Source organism: Loxodonta africana, chromosome 4 (assembly GCF_030014295.1).
Source record: "Loxodonta africana isolate mLoxAfr1 chromosome 4, mLoxAfr1.hap2, whole genome shotgun sequence".
NCBI classification, from domain to species: domain Eukaryota; kingdom Metazoa; phylum Chordata; class Mammalia; order Proboscidea; family Elephantidae; genus Loxodonta; species Loxodonta africana.
The window spans coordinates 8,994,564-9,008,576 of NC_087345.1; the positions used below are offsets into that span (position 1 = coordinate 8,994,564).

Here is a 14,013-nt window from a genome sequence, read left to right on the forward strand (position 1 = left end):
TGTTAATGTAGTAAAGGCTATTTTCTTTTAATAGAGGTCTCATGGAAGAATCAACAAGCCAAAAATTCCAGTAAGGAGTACTTGCCCATTTCTGATTTATCTGAAGATATCTGGAAAAACTGCTCCATAGATGAAATTGAGAAGACCTTTTGCCAAGAGGTAAGAATCTAAAGTGTGGATGGAGCAAAGTAGACAGCAATGGGAAGCCAATAGGTCTGGACATTGGTCCTACAACATCTCCTAAAACCCAGATACCTCCTTTGTTTCCTTAATAACAACAGTACATTGATAATGGTGATGGTGATGATGAGTTAATTGTTAAGCCCCTCCTTGTGCTACTCACATACTACGTTTATTAAGAAACATATAGAACTTATATAAAGAAATTATACTATTTTATTTTTTTAATTTATTTTATTTTATTTTTTGTTGTTGTTGAGACTATACATAGCGGAACATATACCAATTCAGGAATTTCTACATGTACAATTCAGTGACATTGATTGCAGTCTTCAAGTTGCACAGCCATTCTCGCCCTCCTTTTCCGAGTTGCTCCTCCCCCGTTAACATAAACTCACTGCCCCCTGCGGTTCCTGTCTAATCTTTTGAGTTGCTGTTGTCAATTTGATCCCATGTAGCTAGTTCTTGAAAGAACACAGTGCTCAAGGCAGACATTCTCTACTAGTTAAGCTGAACTATTGTTTGGTTTTAAGAAGACTTCAGGGGTGTTTTTGGTTAAAGGCTTAAGGTTTAAAGATTATCTCAGGGCAATAGTTTTGGTGGTTCATTCAACATCAGTGGCTCCGGAAAGTCTGGAGTCCGTGAGAATTTGAAGTTCTGCTCTGCATTTCCCCCCTCTTTGATCAGGATTCTCTATAGAACCTTTGATCAAAACAATCAGTAATGTTAGCTGGGCACCATCCAATTCTTCTGGTCTCAGGCAAAAGAGGCAGTTGTTCCTGGAGGCAGTCAGCGACACAGCCCACGTCCTCCTCCTGTTCCTGGCTCTCCTTCTTCTTCTGGTGCAGCACTAGCCATCCAGGTTGATTCACGGTCATAGCTGAGATAACGGACCAAACTTTATATGTGAATTTAGCATAGACTATGAGGCATTTTTTGGAAACCCTGGTGGCGTAGTGGTTAAGTGCTACGGCTGCCAACCAAGAGGTCAGCAGTTTGAATCTGCCAGCTGCTCCTTGGAAACTCTGTGGGGCAGTTCTACTCTGTTCTGTAGGGTCACCATGAGTTGGAGTTGACGCGACAGCAGTGGGTTTTTTTATGAGGCATTTTAATAAAGTGTGGTGGTAGCGGGGAGTGGATTATTCAGTAATTCTTATTGGGATAATTAGCTAGCCAGCCACTTGGGAAAAACACTTGTAACCTTCTACTCTTCACAGAAAAATAAATTCTATATGCATCAAGTATTTAAATTTAAAAATAAATAATGTGGATCAAATATTTTAAGTCTTGAAATTGAGACTCTTTTAAGGATGAATTAAAGCCCAGAAGCCATAAAGAAAAAGACTGACACCTGTGACCACCTGATGTAGAAAAAGATTTTGTGCAGTAAAACTTTGTGTCAACGAATAATAAACTTGGCAAAATATTTGGAACGTAAATGGCCGACAAATAATAACGGTTCCTAACGTACATAGAACTTTTACAAATTATTGGTGAAACATTTCCAATAGAAAAATGTCAGTGTGGAAGAACTAACAGAAGCAAATATTGCTGAGGGTCTTAGAGAAGTGAGCACTTAATATGCTCTTGGTGAACTGGTAAAACTTGTTTTCTGTTGATGTTGTTAAAGGCTTAATTGTTTGCACAAAGAGATGCATGACCATTATGAGAAAATGCAAGCAATTCTGAAAAGTACAAAGAAGAAAGTAATAAATTATTCAAAATCCACAGAAATAAGCAGACGTAACGTTGGGTGAAGAATAATTTCAGGCCTCTCTTTATTCATATAGAAGCATGGTTGCGAGGGTGGACGGATACATAGATAGAATATAGTCAGCATATTTTCTACTAAAACGTATTTTATTTACATTTTCTTGAATTTACCAAAAGAAAAGGGAACATCTTCATCACCTTCATAACGACCCTTTTATGGGGCTTCCTGTGTGCCGGGAGCGTCCAAGTGCCTTATGGGTTCAGTCTTCACAGCAACTCCAGGTGCTAGGCGTTATTATTGTGTCAGTTTTAAGATGAGGAAACAGAGGCACGAGGAGGTTAAATGACTTGTCCAAGGTTACCCTGCAATGAAGTCCTGGAGCCAAGGTTTAAACCCAAGCCGTATAACTCCTACGTTCTTGCTCTTAACCCCACTCTATTATCCTCAAGTGAAACTAAAGACGTCCCTGAAATTTGGGTAAATATTTCTTTACCACTAGAGATATTAGGTCCCAAAAACGACTTTCAGATAAGAGATTAAGAAAGCCACTAAGGGCTGGAGAAATGATGGTGTTTGTGAAGGATGTCTCAATGACAGGCATTACGTATGGGCTTGCTCTCTGCTGTGCAATTAAAGTGATGGCACTTGCGTGTGTCTTCCGACCTCTCCTCCCTTCAGAAACTTTAATGATTAATCTTTGTTCTTAGTCAGAGTTTATAATATGTACATTCTGTTCTGTTACCGTAATTTCCCCAGTTGTTTTGCCTTCGTTTCATATCTAAGTAGATTTAACGCGCATCAGAGGAGCCCTGGTGGTGCGGCTGACTTGGCTGCTGACTGAAAGTTAGCAGTTGGAACCTGTCAGCTGCTCCCCAGGAAGAAGGTGGTTGATCAGCTTCCTTAAAGATGACAGCCTTGGGAACCCTATGAGGCAGTTCTACTCTGTCCTGGAGGGTTGCTATGAGTTGGAATTGACTCGACGGCAGTGGGACTGCATGACAAAATTGTGCTTTGTTCTAGATAATAATTGTTGGTGTCGTCAAGTTAGTTCTGACTCATAGTGACCCTATGTACAAACAAAACAGCCTGCTTCTGTGCCATCCTCACAATTGTTGCTTACATCAGGGAGAGAAACGTTAGGCAAGTGAACACACTGATAAATACAGGATTTTTTGAACACTGTTGACAGAAAAGGAACAAGAGGGGCGTCATTTAAATGGGGGCCAGGGAAACAGTTATCAAAACTCAACGTGTAAACATGGAGAAAGGGGCATACTCTTTGCTTGTCCGTCAGTAATATGATGGAATACCACGTATCATTTAAAAGAATAATGTAGATGTATACTAATTTTTACAGAAAAATGTCCATGACATATTGTTAAGTGAAAAAAAAGAATTCGTCAAACCTGAACGTGTAATATCATACCATTTCTGTAAAATTGTATGTTTATATGATCGTGTTGACAATTTCTGAAAAACTACGTACAAAACTGGATGATGAGACTTCTAGGAATCTTACTTCCTTTTTTATATTTTCTGAATTGCTTGCATTTTTTTTTTTTTTTTTACAAAGGCTTGTACTTCCTTTGTAAACAGTAAATGACAATTCCTCAAAGGTCATACGTGTCACAAGGATACTCCTGCGTTATTCCCTGAGCTTTGTCTAAAAGCTCTTCGTCGTATCAGAAACACTGTCTTGAGAAAACAAAACAAAAAACCCTGTTGGAGACCAGATTAAAAAAATGAATTACATTAATATAATAAATACACGGAAGTCCCTGAGTGGGGCAAACAAACAGTTAAGGGCTCATCTACTAGCCTAAAGGTTGGAAGTTCAAACCCACCCAGAGTCACCTCAGGAGACAGGCCTGGCTATCTGATTCCAAAAGGTCACAGCGAGGAAAACCCTACTCTGCACACATGGGGTTGCCATGAGTTGGAATCAACTCCACAGCAACTACCCACAACAACAACCGTAAATATGCAGAGACCCTCCTCCGGGCCTGGCTCTGACTGCCCTCCGTGGGTGTCCTCCTCCGGGCACGGTCTCAAATGCATCTGACTTTTCTGAAAGACAAATGGGAAGATTTAGCCACATTTGGGGTTAATTTTATACAGTTTTCCAAGAAGCTTAGGTCCTGTGATTCTCTGAATATTTTTAAAGATTTTCTTCTTCGATTTCTAATATTCCTGTGGACACTAAGGAAAAATAAATGAATCTCTTCTCACTGCTTTAGTGGGTAGAGACTCTTGTACATATATTTCCACGTTCCAGCTGCCTTTGTTTTTTGTTTTTTTTAAGTCACTTTTGACACCCAGTTGGTGGTTATTTTGTTCCTACTCTAGTAACCAGGAAACATTGTATTCAAAGAAAGTGGGGAGGGTTGAAAACATTGGAGAATATTGTTAGTACTCAGTAACAAACAGCAGGGAAACCTTTAGAAGTAAAACCAGTCTTCACAGTATTTTTATGAGTCATGTGAAAATCAGTCGTTAACCTACTCTGCAGCGCTTTCAGAGTTCCCTAAGCAAAGCTCGTTCAGCCAGGTTCTTTGTAATTTCCCATTAAAAGAAAAAAAAAAAAAAAAGAATGATTAAAGAAATGTCCAGTGTATCCTATGTTTATGTGATCTTTAGATGAATCTTTTTTACTGTAAAAGCTGCTTCTAGTTTTTAATACACTGCTGCCAGCTTGGTTGTTTGATTGGCCTGATTTAATCAGGCGAAACATAGCGTGCGCTCACAGTAGGGATGGCTTGGAAGTATATTAAGGAAGATGTATCAAACTGGCAGATCCACCAAGTATTTTTAGCCCTGAGATTTGAGGTAGATCTATTATGTGTGCTGTTTTTCCCCGAGAAACTTGCCTGCCTTGTCAGTTGAGTGGCTGTGACGGGGAACAGTGTTTTATAGTGAACTCATCAATTAAACATTTGAAGTTCAGTACCTGCCATAGTAACCTTTTTGATCACTGTGGAGAGGAAAACGCGAAGGGATTTTGGTAAAAATAAAATGGCTGGATAGCCCCATTTAGTAGATGTTCATGAATGTAATGCTCTATTTCTAACCCCTCTCAGCTTTTGAAGTCCTTTGAGAAGGTGGAAAAGGGGCTCAGTGCAGGGGACACCTGCAACAGTGGCTACATATCTCTGAATTACCTCAAGGTCGTCCTCGATGCCTTTGTGTACCGACTCCCCAGAAGAATTTTTCTCCAGTTAATGAAAAGGTAAGAGCCCTGTTGTTTTCTTGACATTTTTTTTTCAAACGTCAACCATGAGAATAAACCTCATTTATTTTCTTATTAATGTTTTATTTATTACTAAAAATTTCAAGCATACGGAAATAGAATCATGTAATGAACCCCAGTGTACCCCCTACCAGCTTCAGCAGTTACTGCGTCATGGTCAGTCCTAATTCATTTATATCCCTGCCCATTTTCCCTCAACCCCAGATATTTTTGAAACAAATACCAGACATCACATCATTTCATCTGGAAGGGTTTCCATATGTCTCTCGAGAAGTTAAGAAGACAGCATGGTGAAAATACCATCTTCACACCTAATAGAGTTATCGATAATATTAATTAATAGCCAGTCAGGGTTCAAATTTATCTGATTGTCCCCTGTTTTGTTTTACAATTTATTCGAGTCAATATCCACATAAGGTTCATACATTGCAGTTGGTTGATTTGTCTCAACTCTTTCCTAACCTATAGGTTCCCTCTTCATTTATTATTTCGTTGAGATGTATGTGTAGAAGAAGCCCAGATGGTTTGCTATGAAGAGTTCCTTACTATCTAGATGTGACTTACTGCAGCCCATAGTGACATTTAATATACTCCTCTCTCCCCCACTCCTCTGCCCTGTCATCCATCAGTTGGTAGTTAGATTTACAAACCCACTTCCAGTCTTTTTGGCAAGAATACCTCATAGGTGGTGGCATACTTTTATCAGGAAGCGTATATTGGCTGGTGGTCCCTCTTTGTGATGTCAGCTGCCGTTGTTGATCATACCTACATCCATTAATTCGTTAGGAATGATGAAGTGGTGATATTCTATTTCTATCATTCCTTCTTTTACGAGCTGAAATTCTTCTGTATTGAAAAACCTTCCTTCACCGACTATTTGGTAACAATGAGGCACAGTTAGTAGAGGAAAGGCAGGCTGTCCTTGATTCTTCTCTTTGTTTTCCACTTTTTCAACTAATGAATTGGCTCCCCAACATCTTCCACAAGTGAGCACTGAGTGTTTTTTCTTTAAAACGTATTATGAATTTAAACATATTTGATGTGTTTCAACTCATTACAGATACTACCCTTATTGAGAATTGACTGGTGGGGCCACTTGAAGTCGCCCCTGAGTCCTGTTGACGTGACCCTGTAGTCTTTGATAACTTGCTTTCTGGTATGACTAGATGTTCCGGGCTCATCGTGTATATTTCTCACCCCCGATCTGAAATCAGCCATCTCTCCAAGGAGCCCTGGTTCCTTTTAGTTGCAAATGGTACATGTAGGCCACAGTCTGGGTGGCAGAGAATACTCTCATTGATTTGGTTTTCTGTCCATAGAGGCGAACAGAAAGATGGCTGTATAAAACTCTGGATAATTGGTGGACTCCGGAGCTTCCTAGAAAGAAACGGCATTGAGCTACACCTGCTGAGTTGATTCCCGTAACTCTTCTTTTTTGCTCCTCAGCACCCTGTATGTCCACAGAGCATCACCCTGGGCCAACACGGAAGCGCCTTGAGAGCTAGAAGCACTTGGCCCCAGGAGTAAATGTTTCCATGGTGCAGAAAACATCTCTATTGCCCGGTGACGCCTCTCAGGGATTACTTTCTTAGATAGCTAAACTTGTATCGCCATTTCTTTCAATTAATAATGCACATGGTAATTTAATAGCAATAATAAAAAATAGTAAAGTAATAATTAAAAAGCCACATCCATCTTACAAAACAAGTTTACTATTTCCATATTTCCATGTTCTCTTCCATTTTGTGTCCACATACATATATAACTTTCACATATTTGTCATCAAAGTACATCTACAGTTTTGTATTGTGCTTTTTAGATCGAAATGTGTATTATAAGCATTTTCATACTGGCCCCATAGTCTTCAAAATTATCATTTTAATGGATGTATAAAAAGTTGTTAATTCAGCAGACATTTATTGAGTGCCTTTCTCTGACAAACACTGTGGTAGACGCTGAGAATGCAGAAATAAATTGTAAATAGAGTCAAGTCAGAGTGGCTTGCCAGAGTGATACTGTCTATGAAGACTATGACGGGGGCCTAGAGCAGTGTGTTAGGTGCTGCCAAGGTGTTACAGTCAGGGACCCAGGGATTTCTGACTACACATGCACCCAGAATTCCAAGCAGAACAGAGCACAGGAGACAAGAGCAGATGCTTTGGACGTGCAAGCACTAATACTGTGAATTGTTACGATGTACATGTCTCTTGGTGCACACATCAGAAGGACAGATTTGTCATATCTTCTTGGTCAGCTGTCCTCTTTATGTAATAATTCTTTTACCTCCACGAATGCCTTTTTGGTCTATCCTACCAGGTATTAAAACAGCCATAACAGTTTTCTTTTGATTACTATTTGTTGGTAAATCTTTTCCAACAGTTTATTTTCACTTTTTCATTGTTGTGTTTTAAGTGTGTTTTTTATAAAATAGCATACATATGTTTGTTGTTGTTGTTCGGTGCCGTTGAGTGGGTTCCGACTCATAGCGACCCTATGCACAACAGAACAAAACACTGCCCGGTCCTGAGCCATCTTTACAATTGTTGCTATGCTTGAGCTCATTGTTGCAGCCACTGTGTCAACCCACCTTGTCGAAGGTCTTCCTCTTTTCCACTGACCCTGTACTCTGCCAAGCATAATGTCCTTCTCCAGGGACTGATCCCTCCTGACAACATGTCCAGACTATGTAAGATGCAGTCTCGCCATCCTTGCCTCTAAGGAACATTCTGGTTGTACTTCTTCTAAGACAGATTTGTTCATTCCTTTGGCAGTCCATGGTATATTCAATACTCTTTGCCAACACCACAATTCAAAGGCGTCAATTCTTCTTCGGTCTTCCTTATTCATTGTCCAGCTTTCACATGCATATGATGCGATTGAAAATACCATGGCTTGGGTGAGGTGCACCTTATTCCTCAGGGTGACATCTTTGCTCTTCAACACTTTAAAGAGGTCCTTTGCAGCAGATTTACCCAATGCAATGCATCTTTTGATTTCTTGACTGCTCCTTCCGTGGCTGTTGATTGTGGATCCAATTAAAATGAAATCCCTGACACCTTCAATCTTTTCTCCGTTTATCATGATGTTGCTCATTGGTCCAGTTGTGAGGATTTTTGTTTTCTTTACGTTGAGGTGCAATCCATACTGAAGGCTGTAGTCTTTGATTTTCATCAGTAAGTGCTTCAAGTCCTCTTCACTTTCAGCAAGAAAGGCTGTGTCATCTTCATAACACAAGTTGTTAATGAGTCTTTCTCCAATCCTGATGCCCCGTTCTTCTTCATCTAGTCCAGCTTCTTGGATTATTTGCTCAGCATACAGATTGAATAGGTGTGGTGAAAGAATACAACCCTGATGCACACCTTTCATGACTTTAAACCAATCAGTATTCCTGTGTTCTGTCCAAACAACTTCCTCTTGATCTATGTAAAGATTCCTCATGAGCACAATTAAGTGTTCTGGAATTCCCATTCTTGGCAATGTTATCCGTAATTTGTTATGATCCACACAGTTGAATGCCTTGGCATAGTCAATAAAACACAGGTAAACAGCCTTCTGGTGTTCTCTGCTTTCAGCCAGGATCCATCTGACATCAGCAATGATATCCCTGGTTCCACATCCTCTTCTGAAACTGGCCTGAATTTCTGGCAGTTCCCTGTCGATACACTGCTGCAGCCGTTTTTGAATGATCTTCAGCAGAATTTTGTTCACGTGTGATATTAATGATATTGTTCTATAATTTCCACACTCAGTTGGATCACCTTTCTTGGGAATAGGCATAAATATGGATCTCTTCCAGTCAGTTGGCCAGGAAGCTGTCTTCCATATTTCTTGGCATAGATGAGTGAGCAACTCCCACGCTGCATCTGTTTGTTGAAACATCTCAATTGATGTTCCATCAATTCCTGGAGCCTTGTTTTTCTCCAGTGCCTTCAGAGCAGCTTGGATGTCTTCCTTCAGCACTATTGGTCCCTGGTCATATGCCACCTCTTGAAATGGTTGAACATCGACTAATTCTTTTTGGTATAGCGAGTCTGTGTATTCCTTCCATCTTCTTTTGATGCTTCCTGTGTCGTTTAATATTTTCCCCATAGAATCCTTCACTATTGCAACTCAAGGCTTGAATTTTTTACTCAGTTCTTTCAACTTGAGAAATGCCAAGCATGTTCTTCCCTTTTGACTTTCCATCTCCAGCTCTTTGCGCCTGTCATTATAATACTTTGTCTTCTCGAGAGGCCCTTTGCAATCTTCTGTTCAGTTCTTTTATTTCACCAATTCTTTCTTTTGCTTTAGCTGCTCGATGTTCGAGAGCAAGTTTCAGAGTCTTCTCTGACATCCATCTTGGTCTTTTCTTTCTTTCCTGTCTTTTCAATGACCTTTCTTCATGTATGATGTCCTTGATATCATTCCACAACTCGTCTGGTCTTCAGTCACTAGTGTTCAATGCGTCAAATCTGTTCTTCAGATGGTCTCTAAATTCAGGTGGGATGTACTCAAGGTCATATTTTGGCTCTCATGGACTTGCATATGAGTATATGAGCAATTGATGGTCTGTTCCACAGTGGGCCCCTAACCTTGTTCTGACTGATGATATTGAGCTTTTCCATTGTCTCTTTCCACAGATGTAGTCAATTTGATTTTTGTGTGTTCCATCTGGCGAGGTCTATGTGTATAGTATCGCCGTTTATATTGGTGAAAGAAGGTATTTGCAATGAAGAAGTCGCTGGTCTGGCAAAATTCTATCATTTGATCTCTGGCATTGTTTCTATCACCAAGGCCATATTTTCCAACTACTGATCCTTCTTCTTTGTTTCCAACTTTTGCATTCCAATCGCCAGTTATTATCAATGCATCTTGATTGCATATTCAATCAGTTTCAGACTGCAGCAGCTGATAAAAATCTTCAATCTCTTCATATTTGGCCCTAGTGATTGGTGCAAAAATTTGAATAATAGTCTTATTAACTGGTCTTCCTCGTAGACATATGGATATTATCCTATCACTGACAGCATTGTACTTCAGGATAGATCTTGAAATGTTCTTTTTGACGATGAATGTAACACCATTCCTCTTGAAGTTGTCATTCCCAGCATAGTAGACTATATGATTGTCCGATTCAAAATGACCAATATCAGTCCTTTTCCGCTCACAAACGTCTAGGATATCGATGTTTATGCGTTCCATTGCATTTTCAATGATTTCCACTTTTCCTAGATTCATACTTTGTACATTCCAGGTTCCGATTATTAATGGACGTTTGCAGCTGTTTTCTTCTCATTTTGAGTCATGCCACACCAGCAAATGAAGGTCCTGAAAGCTTTACTTCATCCACGTCATTAAGGTTGACTCTACTTTGAGGAGGCAACTCTTCCCCAGCACTATACCAGACAGTGTTCTGCTGCTATTCATAAGGTTTGCACTGGCTAATGCTTTTCAGAAGCAGAATGTCGGGTCTTCTTCGTAGTCTGTCTTAGTCTGGAAGCTCGGCTGAAATCTGTCCTCCATGTGTGACCCTGCTGGTATCTGAATACTGGTGGCATAGCTTCCAGGAACACAGCAATATGCAAGCCCCCACAGTATGAAAAACTGACAGACACGTGGGGGAGCATATATATATAGCATATATGTATATATATATATATGGCATATATATCTATAGCCAAAATAAAATGGTAGGAAAAATAAATAAATAAAATGGTAAACCAAACCAAACCCATTGCTGTTGAGTCGATTTAAACCCATAGCACCCTATATATGGATCCCTAAAATTTCAAAATGAAAATCTTTGCCTTTTAACCGTCAAGTTTAGTCTGTTTCCATTTATTATGATTGACATGTGTGGAATTTTTTCTCCTACCATTCTATCTGAAGCCCTGGTGGTGCAGTGGCTAAGAGCTTGGCTGCTGACCAAAAGGTCGGAAGTTAGAATCCAGCAGCTGCTTCTTGGAAACCTTCTGGGGCAGTTCTGCTCTGTCCTATAGGGTGCTATGGATTTAAATCGACTCAACAGCAATGGGTTTGGTTAATGGGTTTGGTTTGGTTTACCATGTTATTTATTTATTTTTCCTACCATTTTATTTTGTACTTTCTATTATTTACCTTTTTTTTTCCCTTTCCATCTTGTTTGGTATTGGTTGAATTTATCACTCTTTTTTTCCCCCTCTCAACTATTTTGGGATTTATACCTTTTATGTCTATCCTTATAGTAGTTATCCTTAAAAATCTTAACGTGCATTCTAAAGTTATAAAGCCTAAAGTTAGTATTTCTACTGTCCTGAATAAAACAAACGCCTTTGACTTACATGTTGTCTTTGATTAGTATATTCGTTCTGCCTTGTTTTCCATAGTACCTGGGTGAGTTGTTGTTATTGGTTTATACTGTCCATGCTTGTTTAGATTTCCAGTTGGTTTGCTCATTGCTGCTGCTTCTATCTCACCCCTTCCTTCTGGATTCATTTTCCTGAGTATATCTTTTAGTAGTCCCTTTAGTGAGGTCCTGTGAGTGGTAAGCTCAGTCTTTGTTTTCAAAAATTTCTTCATTTTGCCCTTACTCTGTAATGAAAATTTATCAGGGAATAGAATTCTTGTTTGTTTTCTCTTAGCCCTTTGAAGCTATTCCCGATGGCCCTCTGGCTTCTGCTGCTGCTGTTGAGAGTCTGTTGTCAGTCTCGTTGTCATTCCCTTAGAGGTGATCTTTTTTCTTTCTGGCTGCCTTTAAGATTCTCTCTTTGTTTTCATTATTCTGTAGCCTCACTATAATGTGTCTCAGTACAGAAATCTTTATTAACCTTCTCAGACTTATGTTATCTTAGTCTGAGGATTTGTGTCTTTCATGAATTCTAGAAAAAACAGGAATTTTTCTTTGAATGTCACCACCGCATTCTTACTGGTCTTCTGAAACTCCTATTAAATATATGTTGGACCTTCTCATTCCATTCTCTTAAACTCTCATCTCTTAACCTCTCTTTTGTATTTTTGTCTGTGAGCTGCATTCTGGCTATTTTCTTAGGATCTATTTTGGTTCACTAAGTCTCTTCAACTCTGCCAAATGTATTTCCAGTCTTGCACAATCCCAAGTCTTCTAACCCCAAATGGGGTTCAAACCCTAGCCCCTGAGAGGCTCCATTACATTCAGGGCTGCCTTCAGCACATCCTGTCTGTCTAGGTCTGACAAGAGCCCCAGACTGTTGTGACAATAACTCATGTTCTTATTTCTCCAGGGTTGGTTTCCTCCTGCATCTAGCTGCTGTGGATTTCCCTTTCTTGGTTTCAATTTCAGCTGTGTTTAAAATATTTTTTTGTTGATGTATTTATTCCAGTATTTCTAAGAGGTTGGGGGAGGTCCCCTCTGTTGCCAGAAACTGTCCGTTAATGTGTTTATGCTGCCTGGGAAGTCAGAAAAATCTCCATGGAATAAACTACTGATTTGAACATTTCAGGGGTGAATAGGAGTTTCCCACATGGATAAGTTGGAGAAAAACATTTCATCCAGAGAAAGCAAACAGCATTTTCAAAGGGGCTGCTTTGCTTGAGTTGAGATCAGTTTTTGTTGTTAGGTGCTGTTTAGTTAATTCCAACTCATAGTGACTCCATGTGACAGGGCAGGACTTCCTTATAGGAGTTTCTAGGCTGTAATCTTTATGGAGCCCTGGTGGCACAGTGGTTAAGAGCTCAGGCTGCTAACCAAAAAGGGTAGCAGTTCAAATCCACCAACCACTCCTTGAAAACCCTATGGAACAGTTCTACTCTGTCCTATAGGGTTGCTATGAGTAGGAATTGACTCGGTGGCAATGTCTTTCTCCTGTAGAACCATTGGGTGGGTTTGAACCAACAACCTTTCAGTTAGAATACTTTAATTTCTTATATCAGAATGTATTTAACTGTTTCACCGTCATTCTGAGTCTTTAGTTTCTTTTTACTTTTGCATGTTTTTTTATTCACATGTTCTGTTGGTCAGTCAGTCAAGAAATAATTCTTGAGCACCTACTATGTAGCAGGTACTGTGCTGTTGTTGTTGTTAGGTGCCATCGAGTTGGTTCCAACTCATAGTGACCCTGTGTACAACAGAAGGAAATGCCTGGTCCTGTGCCATCCTCTCAATCGTTGTTAGGCTCGAGCCCATTGTTGCAGCTACTGTGTCAATCCATCTTGTTGAAAGTCTTCCTCTTTTTGCTGACCCTCTACTTTACCAAGCATGATGTCCTTCTCCAGGGACTGATCCCGCCTGATAACATATCCAGAGTATGAGAGGCAAAGTCTCACCATCCTTGCTTCTAAGGAGCATTCTGGCTGTACTTCTTCCGAGACAGATTTGTTTGTTCTTCTTTTCGAGAAGACAGAGTAAAGTATTATAATGACATGTGTAAAGACCTGGAGTTAGAAAACCAAAGGGGAAGAACTCACTCAACATTTCTCAAGCTGAATCAACTGAAGAAGAAAAAAAAATTCAGGCCTCAATTTCCAGTAGTGAAGGATTGTATGGGTACTGTGCTAGAGACTTGGAATTTATCAGAGAATAAGAAAGACTTAATCCCGGCCCTCATGGAACTTCACATGCTCATGAGGGAGACCAGGAATAAACAAACAAATAAGCAATGAAATAAAATATAGAATGTGATTAGTGCTCTCTTCGTGAGGTTTCTCTAGAGAAACAGAACTAGCTGGAGTATATACTGTGTTTTTACACAAATGTTGCTGTAAAAAATAAGCATAGCACACTTACAAAAATACCTCGTCGGGAGGAGGGCGTGGTTGGCAAACGAACATAAAAGGTGCATGTCATTTGCATAAAAGTATGGTATATACTCTTAGGTTCTCTTGATTATACATCTATATAATATATATAAATGTACCTACATATGTATATATATGTTTA

General features: G+C 39.7%; 1 protein-coding gene across 1 annotated transcript in view; it reads left to right on the forward strand.

The window, feature by feature from the left end:
- The window catches only part of EFCAB6 (EF-hand calcium binding domain 6), a 338,133-nt gene that overhangs the window by 72,845 nt on the left and 251,275 nt on the right, over window positions 1–14,013 (forward strand). The window contains exons 7-8 of the mRNA XM_003419798.3: window positions 35–159; window positions 4,972–5,120. Of these exons, the coding sequence (XP_003419846.2) occupies window positions 35–159; window positions 4,972–5,120 (274 nt within the window). The remainder of the gene's footprint in view (window positions 1–34; window positions 160–4,971; window positions 5,121–14,013) is intronic.